This window comes from Danio aesculapii, chromosome 4 (genome assembly GCF_903798145.1).
Source record: "Danio aesculapii chromosome 4, fDanAes4.1, whole genome shotgun sequence".
NCBI classification, from domain to species: domain Eukaryota; kingdom Metazoa; phylum Chordata; class Actinopteri; order Cypriniformes; family Danionidae; genus Danio; species Danio aesculapii.
In genome coordinates this window covers 39,497,745-39,524,856 of record NC_079438.1, presented here as the reverse complement: position 1 = coordinate 39,524,856, position 27,112 = coordinate 39,497,745, and the positions used below count along the sequence as shown (strand labels likewise).

General features: G+C 33.2%; 2 protein-coding genes across 2 annotated transcripts in view; one reads left to right on the top strand and one right to left on the bottom strand.

Moving 5' to 3' along the window:
* snd1 (staphylococcal nuclease and tudor domain containing 1) overlaps positions 1 to 15,504 on the bottom strand; it is a 303,535-nt gene extending 288,031 nt beyond the window's left edge. Inside the window, 5 exon segments of the mRNA XM_056455628.1 lie at positions 3,053 to 3,213; positions 9,340 to 9,421; positions 9,545 to 9,665; positions 11,653 to 11,802; positions 15,262 to 15,504. Of these exon segments, the coding sequence (XP_056311603.1) occupies positions 3,053 to 3,213; positions 9,340 to 9,421; positions 9,545 to 9,665; positions 11,653 to 11,802; positions 15,262 to 15,339 (592 nt within the window). The 5' untranslated portion in view covers positions 15,340 to 15,504.
* Positions 15,505 to 21,018: 5,514 nt separating this feature from the next.
* On the top strand, positions 21,019 to 26,213 carry pax4 (paired box 4). Its single transcript, XM_056455050.1, is given in 8 exon segments — positions 21,019 to 21,051; positions 21,053 to 21,196; positions 21,265 to 21,480; positions 22,216 to 22,297; positions 25,286 to 25,399; positions 25,486 to 25,568; positions 25,656 to 25,719; positions 25,791 to 26,213. Coding segments are annotated over 8 exon segments (1,062 nt in total). The 3' UTR covers positions 26,117 to 26,213.
* The last annotated feature ends 899 nt before the right edge of the window (positions 26,214 to 27,112 follow it).

Below are 27,112 nucleotides of genomic sequence, written 5' to 3'. Positions count from 1 at the left end.
AAGCCGTGTCGCAGCACGTGGGCAGCCGACAGCAAGTAAACAGGCCTTGTTTTTTCAATTTCTCATGGTGCTTGCTGCTGAAGAGAACAACAAATTGGCGCGTTTAAAACTCACTTGGCATTGCTGCATGGTGAGGGCTGTGAAATTATTCTCTGAGAAGGTGAAACGCGACCACGCTGGTACAGGTCATGTGGCCAAGTGTGTTTAAATTCAATATTAGCAACGACGTTGCAACTTTGACTTCTGATTAGCATCTAATAAGCTTGTTAGCGGAGAGGGGATACGGGGCACATTTCTATAGCATTTAATGACTCGGTTGTTCATTTGCGTCAAGCTGGTTTGCCCTCTGATGGAGGTTAACTCTCATCAGGGTTAGCATTCAGTTTAAATAGGAGAAATGAGCTGTGTGGAGAGCTGTGAAGACAGAGGGAGAAAAAAAAACAGGCTTCTGGAAGAAGAGTGAGACACTATACTGTTAGAATGGGTTTTAATGAGATTAATTTCAATGATTAACCATAACTTCAGTAACTAATTCCATAACTTCCAGGAAATTCTATATAAAGCCCATCTAGCAAAACACTCCATGATACTGCAGTCTTTATGTATGGCTTTTTTAGTGTGTGTGTTGTTTTTTGGACACCAAATATAGCTGCGCAATTAACATTTAAAATAATGATTTAAACACCAATGCAAACTTATTTCTAGTTGATCAAAATATGTCCATTAAACAGCATTTCAAACTCATTTCCGTTATACATGAGAGAAAGATAACGTTGAGTTTACTGCTATATCAGCTTCTATGGCTATGTGATGGCAAAAAGACAGATCAAGTTTACCACATTTTATAAAAAGCACCTTGATATAATTATAAAAAAATATTCTAACAATTAAAAGTCATCAACAGCAATAAATACACACGATAAAAATATTATTATGTATTTTTATCTTGTGTATTTATTGCTGTTGATGACTTTTAATTGTTAGAAATTTTTTTTATAATTATAGCAAGGTGCTATTTATTAAATGTGTTAATCATAATAATAATAATAATAATAATAATAATAATAATAATAATAATAATAATAACGAGAATGAGAATATATTAACTAAAAATCTTAAACAGTTTAAGGTTTACTTTTGATATAAATTGTACAATTTTAGAAGGATTCACATTTAAAAATATTTAATTTAAAGTCTCTCCAGATAAAAATTGTTGTCTGATAACATTAAAAATAGGGCATTCCACAAGAATATGTTTAACAGTTTGGTTTGTTGCAATATTGACATTATGGGGGTTCTTCTCCTTTAAGTAATTGTCTTAAATCCTTTAAAAAATTTATATAATCTCATAAAACATGCAATTCTTAACCATATAATCAAATTACATTTATTTAAAATTGCTATTTGTTCTACATTAGATGTTGCATATGCAGTGCACGTGTCTCGATAAAAGACATGTCATCTGCGCCCTCGCAATCATTACATTACATGGAAGGGAGGCGGAATTGTTTTGCAACCTGCACATTTATATGTGAAGGCAATGCAAAGATCAGACCGCTTGTGGCGTGAAGTTGGCCGTTTTGTGCATTTAATGTGTGAAAATCCATGTCGTGGCGCAATGTCACACCGGTGATGACTATGACACCGGTGTACCGCCCACCCTTAATATATATATATATATATATATATATATATATATATATATATATATATATATATATATATATACACACATATATATTTATATTTTTTTAATTGCAAAATAGTCCGCAAATTTCTGGGTATTATCACTACAAAACCAGTCATTTTTAAAATAGTAAAAAAATTACAAGGAAAATCGTACAAAAATAGGGGGTCTGACTAATTCAAGTTCAAATGTATTTGCTACGGAATTGGTTGGCTCACAAGATTTGCTCAAAATGGATATTTTATAAAAAAAATGGAATGTAGTTGGCGCCAATTGCCTAGTAGTTAAGTGCGCAGACATATAGCACACTGTTGTGCTTGCGGCGACCCAAGTTCGAATCCCAGCTCAAGCTCCTTTGCCGACCAATCCCCTCTTTCTGCTCCCAATCCTATCTGTAACCTCCACTACCCTTTTCCAATTAGAAGTGAAAAACCCCTAAAAAAACTAATATTAAAAATGTATTAATTAAAAATAAATGGAACATAGCAAATAAAGGTTTAACCTCTAGGAAGATAGAACCTCTAGATTATGACTCAAATTAAAAATTCGATTTTTGATTGACTTAATTTGATATATTGTGACATTTGATACTAGTTTGATTACATTTTTTTTTCTATCGAGCCATGAAAGAGTTTGGAAAATAACAAAAAAAAGCAGTTTACCCAAATGTTTATTATAAAAAAAGCTTGTAAAGCTGGCCATCTTCTATATTTTGTCTAGCAAAAATCTATTTATACAAAAACTTTACAAATATAAATAATGAAATACAGCAGTAAAATGCTTATTTCCAAATATTTTTTGCCTTTCCTAAATAAAAAAAAAAATGAAGCCTGACTTTTATTTAAACAAATTGACAGGAAGACAATGCACATCAAATAATAACTTTTCTCCGCATAAAACTGTAAACATTTTAAGTGACTTAAATCAGCTCTAGAGATTAAACTAATGTGTAAAAATGAGTATTGTGTACTCTAGAGCTTAAAAAATATGTATATTTAGGGTTTTTTGGTCAAAAAGGTTTCTTTTTTTGATAGAACCTGCATTCCAGTGATGATAAAACATGAACTTAAAATAAAATGCTAAAAAAAAAAACAACAGAGAGAGACTTGGTTCTTAATTTTGATTTATAATATGGTGATCGATTGCTGTGAGAAAGTACTGTGAGGGCCATCAAATTTAAGTGAATATCATGAAAACATTCTGGTGGTGGCTGTCAACTTAAAGAAATAAAAAAGAAGCTGGCAAGGGAAGAGTTTAAAACACCACATGCGTCAGTGAACTCGATCTCGAACAATAGGCATGATTACTCGAGCGTTTGAGAACAAGAGCACAATATGTAATCAAACAAAGTGTAGCGCATCCTACCGTTGACTGGTTTCTGATGCAGGGAGTCCACGAAGTTGCGAGGGTTCTCGATGGTGTACTTGAGATCTCGAATGGTGTGCGAGCCTCCACCCTCAGACCACAGGCCCTTTTTAGAAGACTTGGCTTGATCCTCCAAATCACACAGTCTGACCTGCTCAGGACTGAAACACAGAACAAATCAAGCAAATATCAAATTACACGCCGCAAAGCTTACCGCAAGAGTTCAGAGAGCTAAAAATAAAGCCAAATCTTTCCTCGCAGGATTTGAAATGCGCCGCGCTGCAGATGTAGAGGAGTCTCTCTGAGAGCTGCCCCTTTCACAAACCTTGATAAGCTCTTCAAATGAGTTTGTTCATTATCAAAAGCCAACACATGTTTAAATTAAATCCTCTGTTGTTCTAAAAGCCATCATTATCTTTAAGGGGAATTAGCCAGTCTGACCACGGCACACACTCGTCAGATTTTTTTAATAAGGTTCTATCAGTTTAAGTGGCACTGGACTTTATAATGAACTGATTTAAAGAGGCGAGACTGACTGAAAGAGTTTTTTGTGGGGACAAAATATGGGTGGTGAAAGTCCTTTTTGACCAGTGCATCTGTCAGCGATGTATCAGCTCCTCTAAACTATGGGAGTTTTGATGGTGTGATGGCAGAGATTGTATATTAAAATACAATGCATATGACAATGATTTAATCTTCAGCGTTTATTGAAACTAGACGAAGAGACGAGATTCAAAGTGTTTTTTTAGATGCATATCAGTTGTGCCACATGTGGAATTTGTAATTGTTTTTTCTCTATAGTGAGAATATTTTAATGAGCTCTGAATGGATGAAAAACAAGAACATGGACAACCAATGCCATCATAAAGCGTTGAGAAAGAATTTCATCTTTTGTTTTTAACACAATGGTTGTATGTCTGCTACAACTTTTGACATTGCCTTAAAGTCTGGTCAATGCAGTCTATTATGAAGTCAGAATTATTAGCTCTCCTGAATTATTAGACGCCCTATATGTTTTTCCCCAATTTTAAGATTTTCGACACATTTCTCAACAAAATAGCTTTAATAATTAATTTCTAATAACTCATTTCAATTATCTTTGCCATGATGACATCACATAATAATTTTACTAGATATTTTTCAAAGATCAGCATTTGTTCCCAAACCAAAAAACTTTAGGTGAACCGTTAGTGGCTTTTTTCAATTTTATACAGTTGTTTTTTATAGCATCGATGTTGTAATATAATTAAATTACATTCAGTTAAATAGACTTCAGCGTTCATTTAGTTGTTCAAGCGTAAAACAAGGTGAAAATCCATTTACACGCATTCAATCTCAGGATCAGCAAGCGAGGCCAGAAACACCATTGAAAATACTGGAGTAAAACAAATGTTTTAAAGACATGGTGCGGGAAAATGTAATTTAACGTAGTGCTTCTTGTACAATCTGAGACCCACTTTATATTGTATATCAATCAGGCAATAAAGATCTTGGATTTTTAAAGAAAACCGACCATATGTGCCAATTTTGTAACTGCATGCAGTTCAACTGAAGTGCTTGACCTAGGTTACTGCAAAATTAAAAGTCCTTTTGCATACTTAGGCATATGCCTGATTAGGCAAGTTATTGTATAACATTGGTACGGTCTGTAGACAATCAAAATATATATATATTTAAGGTTGATATTATTAGCCCCCTTAAGCAATATATATATTTATATTTATTTATTTATTGCTTAAGGGGGCTAATAATATCAACCTTAAATAGGTACACAAAAAAAAAAAAAAAAAATGCTTTTATTCTAGATTTTTTTTCAAACAACAAAAATAAATAAACAAAAATAAATATATATATATATATATATATATATATATATATATATATATATATATATATATATATATATATATATATATATATATAAAAATAAATAAATAAATAAATAAATAATCAGAAATACTGTGGAAAATGTCATTGCACTGTTAAACATTATTAGGGAAATATTTAAAAAAGTAATTTCGTCCTCAACTGTAGATGGATTTTATTTGTGTTTTTTATATAAGTATGAGTATTGACTTTATTATTTTGAGTTTTCAATCACATTTGTTTTAGCAATATTTACTTTTAACGTTTTTTTGTAGCAGCATGATAAGCTCTCTAGGCCACCATAACAAAGCCTTTTGTTTTATTTTGACTATAAAACGCTGTTTTTTTTTTTTTTAAACCAATTTAAGGTCAACATTATTAGCCCCTTGAGCAATATTTTTTTGATTGTCTACAGAATAAATGCTCCATTATACAAGGCTTTGCTTAATTACTTGGCTAGTTACCCTAACTTGCCTTATTACCTCAACTTGCTTTGTTGTACTAAGCTGAATACTAGCGTCTTGAAAAACATCTAGCAAAATATTATAATTGTTATGGCAAAGGTAAAAAAAATTGAAAATGAGTTCTATATAGAGATGTGTTGAAAAAAAAATCTTTCTGTTAAACAGAATTTGGGGAACAAAGAATACAGGGGGGGATAATTAAGGGCTACTAATTCTGACTTCAACTGCATATAGTACATGTTATTATTACTAAAATGAACTCCAAATAAATGGATAAAACCCCATTTTTATGAACAATACCCATTAGATTGCTGTCAGTACATAGAGAACGCCTAATGCACAAACATTAACCTTTGTTTTTCTAACATACAAAAAGATTAGCCACAGGATGGATGTTACTCTTCTTATTAAATGTTATCTTAGGATGTTAACTCTTATTACAAAAACTCACTCGTGTGATAATAGACAAGGCTAATAGCGTAAATGTCAAAGAAAAGTGGCCTCTGCCTACTAAATGACAAGCTCAGAACTCCAATTATCTAAGCCCTTCATCAATTTTAACTATTGGGAAATAAGGGGTTGCCAAATCTCAGCAGCAATCTCGAGCCGTCTTTATCTTGTAAAGTTTTATTTTTCCTTCATCTTTTCAAAAGAGAGAGGGAGTTGGGCATCTTTCCCAGCCTGCCGGTGCCTAATTGAGAGCTGGTGGGCAGAGAGGGACCCAGGTTTAAAACACGACTTCCTTTGGAGATTATGATAGCCGATGCAGTGGGCTGTGATGGGCCACAGCATGCCCAGCTAATGAGAAGGCAGTTCTGGGGATGCAGAGAGACCAGCGGGGCTCACACCACCGTCTCCTGCAGGGAAAATGAGCCTAAAGCAAACCGATTCCACTGGCAATTGTTCAGGGCCATTTCACAGAGCTGCCCCATGTACGCATCATTAAATCCCAAAAGCTTAGGACAATATTACGCTGCTGCTAGACAGTGAGGGAAAAGGGCGGATGGATGGGACGCATCATGAGCAAATACGACCAGAAGAGGGAGTGAGAGATCAAATGGTGAAAAATCGGAAGCAATTACATGTGATAATGTCTTTAACTTCAATAAGACCAACACTGCCCCCTGCAGGATAGATCGTGCGTTTTTTACTTACTTTTGTTTTAATACCTTATCAAGAGCATTGGCCATTGATAAATATTCAATTTACAATCATAACTGTTTATTAAACATGGATTATACACAGGAAACAAAACAATTCTTTTGATTTACTAATTTTTTTTTAAGTTAAGTGGTTGCAAACAATTTATGTTTGTTGAATTTATATACATTTAATTTAATAGTCGAGTTAATTTGTTTGTTTATATGCATGCTAAATAAAACCACTAGCCTTAAAAAAAATTAGTAAACCCAATTAATAATTTTTTTTCAGTGTACAAAAAAAAAGCATTCAGATAATAATAACAACACTAATAAGTCAACTAAAATCTTTAAATTTGATAAATGGTGAATATTCTAAAATTCTTCCAAAACACCTTTTTCCCTTTAAATATTCCTTGAATAAAAATGTTCTCTAATATCATTTTAAAATATACACCCTATTAAACTATGTTTTATTGACAAAATATTCTTACACAAGTCACAAATTTGTTTCTCTTGCTCTTTCAATTAATATGAATGTGTCTTGAATGCATAATTCTACATCTTGTTTATGTAATCTGGTCAAGTCTATTTTCAAAATGGATAATGTGTTTATGTATCTTATTTATTGACATATCAACAGCATTGGCTATATACATGGAAAAATTGGCAATAAATATTCATTATATAATTTACAAATCATAACGGTTTCCTAAACATAGTTAAAAAAATAAATAAAAAAACAGATAACACTGATATAAAAGTCATATAAGATCTTTCAATTTGATTAATGATAAATATTCTAAAACTCCTCCAGAAGACACCTTTTTAAACATTTTCCTTAAAATATTTCCTGAATAAAAACTTTTCTAATATAATTTTTAAATATTCATCCTATTAAACTGTTTTATTGGCAAAATATTCTTACTAGTCACAAATTTGTATCTCTTCCTCTATCTATAAATATGAATGTACGTCTTGAGTGGATAATTCTACATCTTGTTTATATAACCAGGTCAAGTCTATTTTCAAAACGAATATTGCGTTTGTTTATTTTATGTCTTGTTTCTTTACTGCTATATCAACAGCATTGGCTATATTCATGGCAATAAATATTCAATATATAATTTACAATCACAACTGTTTCTTAAACATGGATTATATTTTAAAAGAAAAACAGATAAACTGATATAAAAGGTCACATAAGATCTTTCAATTTGATTAATGATAAATATCCTAAAAGTCCTCTAGACGACTTAAACATTTTCCTTAAGATATTTCCTGAATAAAATGTTCTCTAATGTCATTTTAAAATATACATTCTTTTAAACAATTTTTTGGTCAAAATATTCTTACACAAGTCACAAATCGATATCTCTTTCTTTGATACTAATGTGTCTTGAGTTTAAAATTCTACATCTTGTTTATACAACCTGATAAAGTCTACTATCAAAATGGATTATGCATTTGTTTATTTACTTCTTTATTGCCATATCAACAGCATTGCCTATATTCATGGCAAAGTTGGCAAAAAATATTCATTATATATCATTTACAATCATAAATGTTTCTTAAACATAGTTTAAATATAAAACAAACGTAGATAACAACCTTCATAAAAAGGTCAAATAAAAGCTTTCAATTCGATCAATGACAAATATTCTAAAACTCCTTCAGAAGACACCTTTTTATTTCCCTTTTCCCTTAAAATATTCCCTGAATAAAAATGTTCTCCAATATAATTTTAAAATATACATCCTATTCAACTTATTCTCCGTGTACAAGCAGGCGCAGCCATTTGAATCTTTTTGGCTCGAGACTTCCAGTCTCATTCCCTTCCATTTAATTTTAGACGTTAAAAGCAGCTCGTTCTGCTGCTGGATGTCGCAAACTGATATTTTCTTATTATATTACTCTAGTTTGTCTGTATAGTCATGAACACACTTGTTTGTAGAGAAAGTAGTTTGACTGTTTTCTGCCATTTATTATTCCTAGTCATTTCTCCCATAGGCAACTGAATCAGAAGTTCTAAAACAATCCATAAAACGAGCGCACTTTCACATTGAAGAATAAGCTTCAGAATTAAACTGTTTTATAGGCAAAATATTCATACACAAGTCACAAATTTCCTCTTTCAATAAATATTAATGTGTCTTGAGTGGATAATTCTATATCTTGTTTATATAACCTGGACAAGTCTATATCAAATTGGTTGACGTGCTTGTTTCATTCATTCATTCATTCATTCATTTATGCCATATCAACAGCATTGGCTATATTCATGGCAAAGTTGGTAATAAATATTTAATAAATAATTTACAATCATAACCGTTTCTTAACAAACATGGATTCTACAAAAAAAAAAAATTCAGATAAAAACAACACTGATAAAAAGTCATGAGATCTTTCAATTTAGTCAGTGATAAATATTTTTTAAACATTTCCATTAAAATAATTAATGTATAAAAACATTCTCTAATATAATTTAATTAAACTGAATATACATCCTATTAAAACTATGACAACATTTTACTGTCCAAATATTTTTACACAAGTCTCAAATTTGCATCTTTTTGTCTTACAATAAACAGGAGTGTGTAAGTAGCCAATTCTACATCTTGTACATGTATAACCTGATCATGTCTATTTTAAAATTGCATTTATTTATTTTATTACAATAAAACCACTGTGCCCACAAATGACCTCAGCTGAAGGGGAGCACACAGGCTGCATTGTGAGGGATTTGACAATAAGTGTAAGAACCAAAGTGACACCAATTCATCAAGAAAAAATAAATAAAAGCATGTAGTGTTCTTACTTGTTTCCTCTGATGCCTTCTCTGCGAACCATAGCAAGACCCTCAGCCACCAGGGATTCTGCGATATTTTCTCCTGATGTGTCTTTGGAGAGATCGAACCCAGATGACATGTTACAATAACAACTCCACAGTAAACACGTCAGAGCAGAAACATTCTCTTGAATATTTGTTAAAACAGCAGAACGCAGGGGTAGTTGCTGCTCACCTTTTCCCAGGTACACCATGCCGTATTCTCTGCCTTGAGGAGTTTTATTCTCCACAGTGAAGCAGACTTCTTTGCCGATTACCTTCTTGCGCATAAACTCTCGTGCCTGGAAAGCCCATGGCTGCCAAGAAACACACACACAAAAGCTATTTAAAGCCGTTCAGCATTGGAGGATGTGCATTAGACACTAAAAACAGCTCATATTCACGTTTGTGGGAAGTAAAATAATACTTAAAAAGTGCATAAATCACCTTGTATAATCACTTGGACATTAGATGCAATTACAGAGAATTTATTCATGCAATAAATTGGATGTAAATTCCATTTATTTATATATACACATATATACATACATATATACATATATATACACACATATACATATATATATATATATATATATATATATATATATATATATATATATATATATATATATATATATATATATATATATATATATATATATATACATACACACACACACAAACACACACACATATATACACACACATATATATATAAACACACACACATATATACATACATCCACACATCCACACATCCACACATACACACATCTGTGCTAAACTGCTTTTTGTTCAAGGTTTGGTCAGTGAGTTTTTTTTTATTTTGTCAAAGCAGGGTTTCTGCAGGTTTCATCAAGTCAGATTTAAGACTTTTTGAGACCCTTTTAAGACCATTATGAATGAGATGTTAGACTTGTTAGATTTTTGGCAATGGCCCAGTTGGACCACTGGAAAACGAACGTAGTAATTTCTTAACCAGATATTTTAATGTCAACACAAGAAAACTCTAGTTGTTCAGACTTCTTTTTTTTTCAACATAATGTTTCTTTTTTAATGACAAGTTTAACCTTGTTAAAAGTATATTTATTATGAAGAAAACTACACGAAATAATCAAAAATATATATTTGTTTGCGTTTGGTTTAAATGAATGTGGAATATAACTCCTATTCAACCTAAAGCGTTTCAGTTATAAACCTTAAGTTTCATGCCTGTTTATAAATACGTCCACTCGCACATTCTTCTGTGAATATTTTGTGTAAATTGAAGATTATGTAAACGGATATTTTGCTGTTATTATCATGAGGAATGGTGTAATAGTTTATTTTAAGTTAGGAAAAGAAAACTAAACACTGATTAGGTAATTTAATAAAAAGAAATTACTGTAAAATATCTAACATCTCTTTGTGAAAAACATCTCTTTGCAATAAAATTTGATTGGATGGATGGGTTTCGACCAGATTGGGTAACATTACTTCGACAACTTTTAAAATAAAGACCTGTCTTTGATTTAAGACATACAAATAACATGGGATCATACTCACTGATACTCAGAAGAGGCGTTTTATTAACACATTTTAGAAGTGCAAAGTCCAGAAAAGGACTTCAGTGATTCAATTGCAATTATACGGAGCTCCATGAACACTTAAAAATAAAAATAAAATACTTAGCCGCTGACTCTAATGCAATACATCATACTATCTATAGTAAATGTGCACCATCACCTGATGGAGGAGGAAAGATATCTATGAACAGTCATATTTACTTTGAGCACAAAGGTGTTCTTGGAGCTTCACATGATTACAGTTTAACCACTGAAGTCACATGGAACATTGACAATGTTTTCATTTCCAGACATTGAATGTCTTGGCACCACTGCTTTCTATGGAGAATGAGAGAGCTCCAGGATTTCATCTAAAATATCTTAATTTGTGTTCTACAGATGTTATTAGGAGTATGAAACTACATGAGGGTGAGTAATTAATAAGAGAATGTTCATTTTTAACGGTATTATAAACTAGCTAGCATGGAAGCTAGCATGTCACTCATTCACCGTGATGTTAATTTCCAAGAAAGTTTGACATTGAGACACATACACACAAAAAAAAAAGACTTCAGTAAACAAAAAGAGCACTGAAAAAAAAAACACTTTGGTCCACTGCATATTAAAAAGGGTTCATAAATATCACAAAATGCAAGCAAAATACAACAAAAAATACCTCATGAATGAACATGTTTTCGTTTCTTTAAAAAAATAAATAAATGAAAAGACAAAGCAACTTTGCAGGATGGAGGTATACCTCATCTGGTGTGTCCTTGGTGTCTGGCTGACCCTGAATTGCACGACGGGCAAGAGCTCCGGCTCTGATGTTACTCAGGTTGATCTGTCGTTCTGGAGGAGGTCCACCTCGTGGCTGACCTCGAACAATGACAGCACAACCAGATAAGACCTGCCAGGAAAAAAAATGCAGAAAAAAAAAAACATTATGAGTTTGCTTGTTTGCGTTTATGCCATGCCAGCTAACTACATGACGAGAAAAAAAAAAAGAAATGAAATAAAAAAAAAAGGGTTTTATTAATTCATTCACGATTTAATGCCATCAACAGCGTTGGCTATATTTATGGCAATATTGGTAAGAAATATTCAGTAAAAAAATAAAATCATAAAGGTTTATTTATAAACATGCATTATAGTAAAAACACACAGATAACCACAACAATACTGACAAGGTCTTATTCCTTTCAGGAGACTTTTTAAACCATTCCCTTAAACTATTTTTTGAATTAAACATGCTCTAACATTATTTGAAAAAAATATATTCTAAAATATAAAAAATATATATTAAAATATGCTGTATAATCAAAATATTTGTACACAAGTACATGTACACATAACTAGAAATAAAACTAACACAATTTAATAAAAGCACACTTCATAGATTGTTTCATAGAAGTTTAACAGGACACATTGTGCAATCTTCTAATTTTAAAACCTTTGTCATCCTGAAAGCATAAACAATCTGATCCCTCCAGTTGGAAAATTGATTTGATTTCAAATCAATGTGAGAGCCTGCATAACATTTGATAAACACTCTCCATCGTTCCACTCATGTCAGTAATGACGAGAGGAAAGCTGTAACTGTATAGCATTGGCGGTGCATGATACAAACATTCAATCTGCAAGTCAAACAACGAATAAACGCCCTGATTGAAGCCATAATTCCTTTAGGACCTGTTTGTTTGTGTTTGGCCAACAGTTGAAAAACCGTTAACCAAAGATAACATTAGGAAAACAATCCCTTCTGTGTTAATCACAGCATGATGCTTTAAAAGCACCTAAATAAATACAACTAGAGGGTAGACCCTGGTCTTAGATGAGTGTGTATTCACATTAGCATTTGAATTGTTGTTTGTTCTCCATTTACAGACGTGATGTTTACAAGCCTCATCGTGTTGTGCTCTGCCATAAGAAACTGAAGTTAAAGACACCCGCGTGTGGCTTATCCAATCAGATGTCAGATCAGCGGTGTTCCACTAAACTTAAGACAAATCTGAGCACTATTGATTAAATGATAACGATGATTCTGTGGCAGGTTTTTTTGGCTGCAAGTGCTTATTTCTGATCATACTGATTCAAACGCAAAGCCACATGACAAACACTGATCATTATCAGGGATGATTGTGTAACTTGTTCTTCTGGGCTTTATTTTTACTTATTAAACATCTAATAAAATGAGGAAGTTAAAGCCAAACAGGGAAGAGTTATTTTTTTTATCCAGAAAGGCTCTGAAATCAGAGCTCCAACTTAATTGCTGAGTATATAGAAGGATAGACTGGCCTCCGTCACCACAGTCTGGGTCGGAATATACGCAGAAACCACCAAAACTCCACCACTCTTGGAGTTCAGACAAACTGGGAAGTACTTTGCTGAACATTTTAAAGGATCAAAGCTATTTAAGACATTGACAAAGCTATATTAATTCATTTTAAAAAGTTAATATCATAATCTTTTCACCCAAGTGTCAAAAAAAAAAAAAAAATATATATATATATATATATATATATATATATATATATTTTTTTTTTTTTTTTTCATTAAGAAGTTACATTTGCGCCCTGAAATTGATTTAGTCATGTTATTCAGCGGATTAAGTTAACTGAATAGAATGAATGAAATAAACTATTTATGTAAAGAATGAATCTACATCAGATAATTACAGACACATTAGTTTACAACAGACAAAATGCTTAGAGGATTAATATTAAGTTAAAAGTAAAAGAATGTAAAAAATATATACATGTTTTATACATTTTTAATAGTGAACTCTATTCTAGTATTGTTAAAGTGAAAAGAGTTATGTTTGAAACATGTTTGAGAATATTTAATTATTTCACTGAATACCATTAATTCATGTCATCTCTTTTCTTCTACACTATAATTATTAATTGCATAAATACATAATACAAATATAATATAAAGTGGATTCAGTGGAAACTACTCCCAGGATATATTATGCCACAGTCTTATCAATACAAAGAGAGTTATAACAACAACTGGAAATATCAACATTACTAAACTATTGATAATTTAAAAAAATAGGCTTAATAAACACCATGTCAGCTTGTTTTTATTTCGTTTACTTCTCTACAAACTCATATTACTGTCTGTAATAAGTTTCTTCACGGACAAATCATGCTTTGCTAAAGAACTACGTGTCAGTTTCTCGTATCTGCTCCCTTTCGGTCACCAGAGCAGATAAAGTAAACAGTCCAAAACTGTGGAGCCTTGCCTGGTTATGGGGGACTGATGAAGCGGTTCACTGAGTCTATAACAACGCAGAAACTGAGCCGAGTCTTGGCACTGAAGCGGTTACTCGAACGCATGAACACACACGTGAAACTGACAGATTGACTAATCTGAACTTTGAACTTAAGGTCAAATAAAAGTATAACAATACATTATTCATGTATATGACTCAAGATTGTAACATTGACGATTTGAATGAACAGTTTTGTAAGAATCTTTTATGTTATTAATTCAAGAACTGCAGAAATTCTGACTTTTATTCAAAGCTGTCAAAAGTAACCTTAGTATAGTAAATGTACAGTTCATATATTCACTCTAAATGATTACAAAATTTGTTAAAGAATCTTGTGATTCGCTGCTTTATAAGTACTGTACAAATGTATATTTTCATCTAAATATGATTCTCTGCATGTCAACAAAGATCCTAAACCAAGTATGACAAAATGACTCGCTTCATTTTCATGTAGGAAACGTTCAACAAATCGGTTGATCGAGTGAACGATTCAGTAGACTCTCCTGTAACCCACAAAACGCTCACGTAGCGCCACCTACTGGAGTTAATCTACTCAGTAAACAAATCTTTTGGTGAACCGAGTCACCAGCCTGAATCATAAGCAAATTTGCGCATATCGCTTATTTTCCGAGTTTACAGAAACTAAGTATATACATTGGAATGGTTTAAAAAGTTCTGCTTTTAAAATAGACAGCTGTTTAACATACTACCAAAAGTTTGCTGTTAAATCGGAGAGTCTGTACAAATATGAAGTTATGGCTGCAAAATTCATGCTGAAGTACAAGTCAAGTACATGCGAAAGTTTAGCGTCATTTACAAGACAACAATGTTTAAGGAAACTGGATATAACGTTGCATAACATGTCCATCTGGATCACAGCTGAAGAGCGCTCAACTTCTTTCTATCTCTGCATTTAATTCATGGCAACAACTCAAAAGACTGGCCAAAACTCAAGAGAACTACAGCAACGCTATTGTGCTTGATATTGCAAGCCTGACACGAAAGAACTGAACTTTTGGAGACCCTGTGATCACAGTAGTGAGTTAGCGAGCCCCCTGACCAGCACTTGTGCCCCGTGTGTTCTCCTACCATCTTCACTATTCCCCTCTGCAGCTGGGGGGCTGACGCTTGGCTGGACTGAACTTGTGCCGGTACCGCAGATGCCATGGCCGCCGGGATGGATGAGTATTCCGTTAGGGAGGGAAAAGAGAGAGAGAGAGGTAAAGGAGCCGGGAGAGTCCTACGAGACGCCTCTATTGAGAGCCGAGGAAGGGAAGAGAGACTGAGCACGACTGATCACGCTTTGCTTAACCGGAAGCACAGCGCGTGAATGTACACGTCGAAATGTTGCACTTCCTCGGTCAGAGCGTCACCCGCGCACGCTGAATGGGGCGATCTGGCCGTGACGTTGGAGAGAGGGTGATGATATCCGGTGAGTGGGGAGGTGCGACACGTCAGCACAGATTTTAAAAAAGCTTGTGCTCATATTCACAGCACAAGCACAACAGTTTGGTCTTGAATTTAGTTGCTTTGCTTTGGGGTTGGGGCTGTTGTTTTCTGTCTAGTTGTTTTCTTTATATTTGTGTAACGTTACAGCATGGATGCAGGCTACTGCTGGAGATCTAGTCGTGGGTGCTCAAACTTCCAGAGAATTAAAAGTAAATAAATTATAGGGAAAACAAATACATTTATGAGTGGCTTGATGAAATACATGCGAATATATATATATATGCTTTATTTGTTCCCTTCTGCATTTATCTGAACTTTTTACGTGAATTTAGTATGATTTTATTTTATGTATGTATATACATATATACTCCTGCATAAATAAAACAACAAATAAAAATGTATATATAAAATCCATAAATTCCTGCACACATAAATATATAAATAATTAATATTGCGGCCAATCATCTGAAGACAGTAAAAAAAGTCGAATGCAAATTTATTCTAACTATCAACCAATGGTGCCATAAAGACCGCCCTCTAATGATTGACAGACACCCTCTCATTAGCATGTTGACCTAAGGAAAAGTAAATAGGAAACTACGTTCAAGAATGAATAAATGTTTAAAAGGGGGGAAATTAAAATTAACTTTTAGTTAAGCATTTTCTTATTCCCTCAACATTCGTGTAATCTATTTAATTATTTATCGGCCCACAATATTAATTAATTATGCATTTGTTTATGCTGGAATTTCTGAATTTTTAATTTTGTTATTATTTGCGTATTTATTTATTTAATGTTTTATTTATGCATGGGAATTATGGATTTATTTACTCATTTATTTATTTATTTGCGTATTTATTTATTATTTTTTCATGTTTTTTGTGTGTGTGTGTGTGTGTGTGTATATGTGTATATATATATATATATATATATATATATATATATATATATATATATATATATATATATATATATATATATATATACAATATATATATATATATATATATATATATATATATATATATATATATATATATATATATATATATATATATATATACCAAAAACCAAAACAAGCAATCAAACAATAAAAAAAATTCAGGTTAAATAAATCAATGAATACATTTCTGAAATATTGTAATGAAAAGAAAGTCCATAATATGTTTGTTATTTTTCTCGATGTACATTTCCTCTATTTACTATTCTATTTATTATGTATTTATCTTAAGTTTATGTTGTCTTAATAAACTCTGTGTGTTTGTTTTATTATTGTATTTATTATTATTTTATTTTGTTTTTTGTTTTGTTTTGTGCTTAAACTCGAAATGAATAAGACTTGATTATTTACATGCAATTCAATTCACGCCACGAAGTGCTTATAATGACCACTAGATGACGCCATTTCACAAATATTAAATATTGCCATTATTGCGCTTCTCTGATCTTCGACTGAAACTTATGTGTGACATTTGATTGAATGTCTTTTTACTATTAAGTAGCCTGAACTTATGTTAAAACAGCTGTTAAATGCAACTGAAGAATCGTTCTGCCAGAACAAATAAGTAAAAAAATTATTGCAAGCTGCCACACAGGGAATTGACGTTGTTCTTAGTGTTTAATTTTTATCTCACACAAATCAGGTCAAATGAACTGACTATTTACTCACGTCCATAACCATACTTGCCTATTGCCTATAGTCAACAACAACAAAAAGATGTTGCTGCTTGTTCAACCTACTTATTTTAAATAAACTGAAGAAAAAAAACACAATTCTTGAGATGTTTGGATGGAAAACTTAATTGTTTTATGTTCAGTTCACTTACATTTGTTAGGTTAACTTAATCGATTTGGCTTGGGAAAACATGAATACATTGTGTGAAACCATGTAAAACCATTTTTACAGTGTATAATTCACCCGTTTGTGTTTATTATTTAAGTCACGTTTTTAAAAAAAAATAATCCACTTTTCTTTATGTGAAAAGTCAATTGCATTATTGAATGTAGATTTAAAATAGTCGAATAAAAATAGTCCGATCAGGCATTATATACTCAATGCATGCTGTCTGTCACATAAACCTGAAAAAAAAATGTGCTCAATAGCCTAACATCACTAATGTAATATTGACATTTAAGGTACTGTGTATGAAATTAAATCCAGGCCAGTAGGCCTATATTTTTCTTTTGTTTTGTTCCCAGATGAAATACCGCAGATGTTTTCTAGAAATGTTGGATACAAGAGTAACGTCTGAAAGTATGGTATAAAGTAATATCCTATATGGGATTATGTGGTGTAACTACCTTTTAGCACAATTACGTCTGTCTCAAATCTGGGGTGAAAATGAGATCTTTACATGCATTCTTACATAGACACGTGAGTCCACTGTTTTATTTTCCAAGTCACTTATAAACTTTATTCGACTCGTGAGCAAATTAAACCCAAAAAGACAGGTTTAAATTACCATAAAAATGAATGCCATACAAATATATCACACTAGAGCTGTCATCTGAGGTAAAGATCCATCCAAAATTTTTGTCATGGATATCGGAAATGTGCATATACACGTTTGCGCGTTTGGAGAGCTCAGTGTGCACATTTACGCAGGAGCACAAAAAGAGTTGAAGTGGTGTGATTCAAAGTTCAGAACGCAAAGTTTGATCGTTTAAGTGGCTTTTTTGGATTTCGATGCCACAAGATACCTGCATATATCAAAATCGATTAAAAACTAAGTTTACATTTTAAACATTCCCAAAGTGCCCGAAAGATTTGCGCACAGATGCGTCCTTTGTTACCTCATTTTTGAAGCATTTCCTCATTTAATTTACTTATTTCGTTTAAATAAACGAGCAAAAACAACTTAAAGTCCTTTAAGGTGATAAATACATATACTATTCGTCTCTTCATCCCGTTGGCAAGGTGACGATGGCGTTCAAAGCGGTCGTCGGGTTTATATGCGGAGCGTCCAGTCCTGCAGATATTACTATGCTGTAAGGGGTGGTTAATATGTAATTTGTACCATATGGCATTTTAAAATCCAACCTTATTTCCACAATCTTCGATCTGTGTGGATTTACCTAATGATGCCCAATTAGTCATTGAGCAGGACCAGGATGAGGCTTGTGTGGATACTCTCTCGCTAATATTTGCTCTCCAAATATTTCCTTTGAAACGTTTACAACACATTTTATCTGCTGGCCAGACAAGGGACATCTGGGAGGGTTTTCTGCTCGCTATTTTTTTATAAATAAAACCACAATTGGTTCACATTTGCCCCTCGGACTCTATTTGTTCATGCTTGAAAGAAAATGTAATAAAAGGGGCACCATGATGGATTTATGATTTATCAAAAGCACTTTACCATATGGCAGTCGTCTTTGGAGCAGGTTTTCAAATGTTTGCTTTAAAAGAACTAAATCTGATTAACATGTAGCGAGGAAGGATGAAAGATGCGCCAGTCACGTGACCGCCGGACAGCCTCAGCCTCCAATCTCCAGTTCTCCAGAATCACGGTGCTCGTGGCCTCATAAACGAGTTTAATGTTTTCAACTGTTTCTTTGGAAGCTGACTGATTTCATATGTGAGCCTGAATCCCGCTCATTTACAACCTTTAAGGACCTGTTCAGAGCTCTGTGGTGCTGAAATGAAGCTCAAACTTGCTGCACTATTCGTTTTGGAAAGTGTGATCGTTCAAAACTCATTTATTAGGCACGGTTTGTTAATTGAACTCAAATTCTCTACAGCTTAAATTTAAAAATCTCCATCACCGTCACAGAATGTTATCTCCATGTGCCCAGTGAGCCTATTGAAACCGTTTATATTATCCTCGCAGTGTGCACATAGTGTGCGAATTAATCAGGAAAATTGTAGTCCGACTTTCAAAGTTAATTGATCTTTTATGAAGGACTAAATAAGATGCACAATTTTTGAATGCAAAGGCATTTGTAAGAATTATCTATCTACGTTTTTTAGAGCCACTGCCACGGTGCGTCAATCCAAAAGTTATTTTCAAATAAATAACTATTATTAGGGAGTGGAAAGCGCACAGACATCATTCAGCAGAGCATCGCATATAGTAATGATGGTAAGTCTATATTTACATCTTTACCTATGTGGACAATCGCTTCTACGTCATCTTGATAAGGACTCTGGCTTATATATAAGAAGTGCGCGTGAGTGACTGTGCATGCGGGCGACGCGCAGCGACGCATCTCCTTCAAGAATCTCCGACGTAAGATAATGACCTCACTCTCACTTATTCGTTTTGGTTTTTATTTTTTGTCTTTAAATACAAGAGTTTATATTTAAATAAAATGTTTGCTAAACTATCATTCTGATGATTTTTTCAAGGCTACCTGGTGCCCTTTAAGATGTGCGGAGCAAACTCTGATCAGGGAAATGAAGGTAGACATTTGTTAGTTTCATTTTAGTTCCTAATTACTGTAAACTTATAGACAAAGTTCACAATAAAACGAAATTTTAATCACTATTTACTGTCTATCGTGTGGACCCAATCATGTTTGAGCTTATTTGTATGTTTACCACAAAAGAAGATCGTTAGAAGAATGTTGGGATGTTGACATCCTTTAGGTAAAAAAGAAATATTGCAGAAGTCAATTGCTACTGGTTTCCAACCTTCTTCAAAATTCCTTACTCTATAATCAACAGAAGAAAAACTTGTGGATGGTATGATGAAAGGATTTTCAATTTTGATCATTTTAATTAGCCTAAATCAAAGAAGTGCAACATATGCAATTTGTTATTTATTTCACCTTACTTATTACTTCTCTGAATTACAGGTTTTTTTAATTGGAACTTTTTAAATTCATAAAATCAAGTTAAATGAAAGTGATGCTAGTCATAAACTTGTTTATTTTACAGTACCTACCACTTTAACTTGTACCTACAGTATGAAGACATTGAGTTGAAACTCTTTTTAAAATAATGAATAAAATCAAAGTTATGCCAAATATATAACCTGTTGTTTAGTTCACCTTATCTTAAAAAAGGTTCTTTACTGGTGTAAGTGGGTTCATAGCATCAATTGAACCTTTCCATTTGACAAAAAGTTCCTTAAACGTAATGCCTTAATGAAAAATACTCTTTAGATAATTAAAATGTTCCTCATAATTACAAATAAATGGTTATTTAATTACATTTAATGAAAGGTTCCTCGGGGAAACAAAAAAGAGCTTCTTCTGTGGCATTTTTTTTAACGTTTTTTATTATTAAGAATGTACCCCTTTTACTATAATATTTTATTAAACTGTAAAAGAGATTGAGTAGAATCTTAAATAATTTATATAAAAATGTATTAAATAAATAATAAATACAAAAATGTAACTAAATCATAACATCGATTATTTTTAAAATGTTCAGCCAATTCTGGATGCAATAAATGTGCAAACCTCCCAGTATTGAGGTTTCTGTATGTATATTTATCAGGAGAAGGGAGTGTAAATCAGCTGGGTGGTTCGTTTCTGAATGGTCGTCCTCTGCCCATCCACAAGCGCAGACTGATGATTGAGCTGGCGACTGAGGGCATGAGACCATGTGAGATCTCCAGAATACTGAAGGTAAACTTCTCACCTTTACCCAGTGTTTCTGGGAAAATCTATCCTCGAGTAACCATGTGCTCTGACAGGTCTCCAATGGTTGCGTCAGTAAGATCCTGGGCAGATTTCAGCGCACAGGAGCCATTGGTCCTAAAGCAGTAGGAGGAAGCAGACCCAGACTCCTGACCCCTGAAGTCATCTCCATCATAGTTCAGCACAAGAGACAAAACCCTACACTCTTCGCCTGGGAGATCCGGCAAAAGCTGGCAACAGAGAGAGTCTGCAGAGGAGATAAAGTGCCAAGTGTAGGCTTCAAATCCTGTTATTTGTGTATAGACACATTTAAAATTCATGGATGGTCAGTGATGGAGAGAGTACTGAAAAATCACACTTAGGTAAAAGTACTATTAATTGCCCAAAAATGTAGTGCAAGTAAAGTCTCTGGGTCAATGTGTGTAAAGATTTTGGCCATCTATTAATGCTTCCAAACAGTTTGCTGCAATTATAAATCGCTGATGTCTTGATGTAGTTCATTACGTGTGATTTGATTGGACAGGACTCACAGAACTGAAGAAAAAATAAAGTAGTGACAGCAGGTTGAAGGAAAAAAGTGGAGTAAAAGTATCAATACTGCACTAACAAATGTACTCAAGGGGATAGTAAGAGGAAATTAGAAAATTACAATTATTTTCTGAGAAAAACTACTCAATTTAACTAGTTTGAATATTTGTAATTTGTTACTTTACACCACTGGGGATGATTTAATCCTGAAAACATACCTGTTATCATCATTTTCCCACTATTTATGCTTGTATGATTTCTTTCTTCTGTGGAAAGGACATTTCTCAGTATAGACATTAAAAGTCAATGATAAACAAAGTTAAAAAATATAAATGATTTTCAATGGTAAATAAAAAACTTTCATTCTTACTTGAAAATATATCTTTACTGTAGTTTTTAGCAAAATATTAAAGTGAATACTGCCTGTTCCTACCCTTAATTGCTTTGGAACATTTTATAAATGACTTTTTAATCAGCAGGTGTCGTCCATAAACCGGATACTCAAGAAGATCCATCAAGATGTGGACAATGCATATCCAAATGAAAAACACTATTACACAGGTAATCTCTCTTTTTCAAAATTCTAATGCTTTATACAGGCCCCTAGCCAGCCTGGTGAAAGTGGTGGTTCTTTTTTTTTCTCAAAAAGTGGACCTTTTTGCAGTTATACACCTTATTTCCTATTTATTTATGGGATTTAATACTGCATTTTATTGACATTTTAAGCACTATTTTTAGCTGAATTACATGTAGCTTGTCGGATGGTCATCATAGCCACACTTTTTGATAAACCAAAAATATTTTCTAAAGATTTAGATTTAAAAATGTGGAAAAAAATACTTATTTTTAAAATACAAATTTATTACATCATATATCATTAGAAAAAAATAGGAATCTGTTAAAGTTTTAAATTAAAAACTGTGGCCTATTGTCGTTTTTTAGGCAAATAACAAATTAGCCAGCACATTTAACTTTCCTCAGTCAGAACTTGGCCATTTAATAAAAAATAATTAAAACATAATAATAATAATAATAATAATAACAGTTATTATTATTATTATTATTATTATTATTATTATTATTATTATTATTATTATTATTATTATTATTATTATTATTAGCTTCACAATTTTCTAGCCTCTCTTGTAAAAAAAATAATAAATAAATAAATAAATAAGTACATTTAAAAATTCAATATAATGCATAGCAGCAGATAACAGCAGTAGCCAAAATAGTATTTAAATTTTAATATGGTCCGCTTTTGGAATATGATCCGCTTTTGGTGCTTCACACCTTTTGTAATAAGGTCCAAGATTTAGAAAAAAACGTACTTGTGAAATTACAACTTACGTCACTTATGTCAAATTGTACGTTTTCTTGCACAGCTGGATGTTTGATTAATGAAAAATATTAGTTAGCATTGGCCAAAACTGATTAGCTGATTAACTGATTAGCGACAACCAACAGATGATTCTGCTTGGTCTTAAAGTCTTTTTGATGGGGTACTTTTACTATATATGATGGCATAGCAGTCAAAATAGGACAAATGAGCTCATGTATGGGACAAATTCTGGACCTTTGTCATCAGTGAGGGGTGGGTCTTCCGAACCACCCGAACGCCCCCGGCTACGGGCCTGTTTATATGGTAACTACTGGAGAGGTGGTTTGTGTTCTGATCATTTGCTATGGGTGTTATTTTAAAATGTTATCTGATAGTATTTACAGGTTAAATTGATTGATAAACATAGATAATAATTCTTACATTGTTATCTGGAATATTTGATTTTGATTGGTCAGTCATGACATTCCAAGGTGTGCTATTTCCAGATAACAACCACTGAAAGTAATGCTGTCTCCACACATACACAGGTAATTTTAGAAACTGAGTTTTCCCCACTTTCATTTTTTTTTAAATCTGTGGACGGTGATTTTAAGGGCACACTGAACCAACAGGTGGAGATAATCATAAATATAAACACTAGATATTTCATGCGGACCATGAGAATGCGTAAATAGCACCGCCACATTTGTACAGTGCTCCCAGGACAAATGTCATTCAATAGCACTTGTCAAGACTAATGCCAATGTGAAGATGCTGGACTTTTGCTTTGTGTACAAGTGTAGTGACAAGCAAACAATGAAAACAAAGCATGAAGGCAGAACATTTCATAGGTAAGATTTAGTTTTTTAACTTTTGTGCTAAACTAATAACGTTATTTATGATAATACAGTCACATACTGCACTGCCCATGAGGCAAAGTAGCAGCAAATTGTACTAAATTTTAGGCTTATGCTAGTTTGTTGAATAAAATCAGCAAACAATGTAAATGAAATATGACAACAAGATGATTCGGTGCCAGATGATTCGGTGCCAGAATATTGTATTATTGTTGGCTAAGTGAAGTAACGGCTAGTTTTTGAAGTAACTTATAAGGGCGCCTGATAACACAACAGTGCCTGCGCACCAATGTGCAAACTGTCCACCCTAAATTATTGAATATTACAAATGTTATATATCATTTAGATCAGACGCAGGAATATCGATGGTTCACACGAGTTGTTCATAACGGTGATTCATTCACAAACAAATCGCTCCCTCTGTTAAAATGAGAAGTGAAAGAATGAGAGGGAGTGTGTTTCAGGACATTGATTAGATCAAATTTAACAGGGAGGGTGGATAATATATTTCCATGCACACAAACACACGTACATTGTCTGCAATGCCCGTGCGGTCTCTTATCCATCAATGTTGAAAATTGATGTAAAAAGCTCCAGATTGCAGAGATATGTATAAATGTTTGCCTATCTACGGCTCTGGATGGTCAGTCCTCCACTGCACCGTGGTCCCACATTCATTTCAAAGGAGAGCTACCTTGTACTAAAATGGCGGCTCTATTGACGCATTCCCAGGGTAGGCGACATCTAATGTAAATATCTATGGCAGATAATGACACTTTTATTTTCACATCAAGCAAAGAATTAAGTATTTTGCATGAGCAAATTGCATACAAGTCAATGCAAACGTGAGAACAGAAGTGGATTACCGTCCCACAGCTGAGCGATGCAAAAAGTATGCGATATGTTTGTCGCGAACATACGGATTTGTCTCATTCGCGTCTTTCAGAAAGTTTACAGTCACCTGATACTGCTTTTTTATGTGGACAAACAGCGAAATCGCATAGTGTAAAGTCCAGTTTTGAAAATACCCATGTTCGTGTGGACAGGACCTAATAAATAAAGACATCTGGTACTTCAAATCGTCTTGATTGTCAGTAAATACGTTCACATCTATATTTATATATTTGACTGTTTGCTGCCATCTTGTGATGGAATAATATGTTGGTTAGTGTATGCTCCATTCTGCCATTTCATTTCTGTCAGCTTTGCATTTAAGATTTAATAAACTATTATGGATCAGGACAATGTTTTGTGTCAGATATTTATGTTTTGTGACAAGTAGCCGTGTGATAAGTAGGATAAAGTACATTCAGGCGGTTGATAACATTTCTCAGTCTTGTACTTACCTCTCTTCTCTTCCTGGCTCTCAAGAACGACTGGATGTGCAGAGCAGTTTTCAGCAACAAGTGAACACAAAATTGCAGAGAACCGCTCATCGAAGCAGAACCGCATTCACAGCAGATCAGAGCGAGAGGTTAGAGAAAGGTGATTCAGCCACTTCAGTCTCTCATAGTCACTTCTGTGTTGACAAAAAGACATTATAACATCTCTTCTGATTTCTGATCAATCAGAGTTTACCTGTGGGCTTTATCCAGATCAGCTTACCAGAGAAAAGCTTGCAGAGGAGACAAACCTTTCACAGGACACTATCAAGGCAATTCAGATTTAAGTTTGTATGATTGAACATTAGTCAACTAAAAACAAATAAATATTTGACTTGATTTTGATGTTTCATCTGAAGGTTTGGTTCTCTAATCGCAGAGCGAGGATGAGGAGGGAGCGAAAGTTTGAATACCATGACTGTGGTAAGTGCTAATCTCTTGTTTTCATCACGGAATCACATTGTCGTTATTATTAATGATGCATTTCTTTTTAGGTGTGACTAGGCCAGGGTTTCTGGGAAACTGTAGGAACGCTTTGATTTCTCTGTCATCGACCGCTGGCTGCTCATTGGATGATTACAGAGCTCATCACGCACCATCCACTTTTCCATTGGCCACTCAAAGAGACAGAAACACTTTTCCATTGGCTCATTTGAACTCAAATGCTGTGTCGTCATGTTCATTAGATCAAACAGAGAGTTTTATGCCAACATGTCACCATGGCAATGAGGAATTGGCTTACCGATTGGTTCCACCAAATGGTGGCACACAGTGGATGAATCATAAAACCTTGACTGGACAAAATATTCCAATGTTTTGAATTCCAATGCAGAACATTGATGTTATGGACAGTAGAGGGCGGCAAAGGAAAGAAATTGCAGCACTTGCTGTGGAAGGTGATTTACTTTTAGACAATATTATCTCTGTGTTGCTTCATGAACAATGCTAATAAACATATGTATGCTTCATATTTTGATTGTATGTTTATGTGAATTTTTTATTTTTTATTTATTTAAATAGACTAGAAACGTAAAAGCTGTCTGGCTTATACATCTAGATCAGGGGTGCCCATACTCGGTCCTGGAGGGCCGGTGTCCTGCAAAGTTTAGTTCCAACTATAATCAGACACAGCTGAACCAGCTAATTAAGCTCTAACTAGACTTTCTAGAAACATCCATGCAGGTGTGTTGAAGCAAGTTAAAGCTAAAATCTGCAGGACACCGGCCCTCCAGGACCGAATTTGGGCACCCCTGATCTAGATGAAAATGATTTGACAAATCAGTGGGAATGTATAGAAAATAAGAGATAGGAAACATGAAAGAAACCTAAGCTGCAAGCAATCAATCAATCAATCAATCAATCAATCAATCAATCAATCAATCAATCAATCAATCAATCAATCAATCAATCAATCAATCAATCCTTAAATCCTTAAATCAATCAATCAAATCAATCTGTTGTTCATTTTGTCAAATAAAGTGAAATATTAATCAATGATAAAATTTTATTAATTAAATAATAATTAATTTTAAATAATTAAAAATGAGAATGTGCACAAAATATATCAACACAACTTTTTAATATAAGATTGGATTAGTTAACTGTATTGTGTAACAGACTAAATGTAAAATGCTTCTAGAACATTTATTAATTTTAGTATTGTTATAATACAGATAATATTTATTATTTAAAGGCCTACATTTAAACAACTCACAATAAAGTTGTATGTTTTATTAAATAATTCAAAGATAATTACATAACGCATAATAAGTTAATGTCAGTGAATGCCTTAATTTAAAAACAATGAATTAAAATA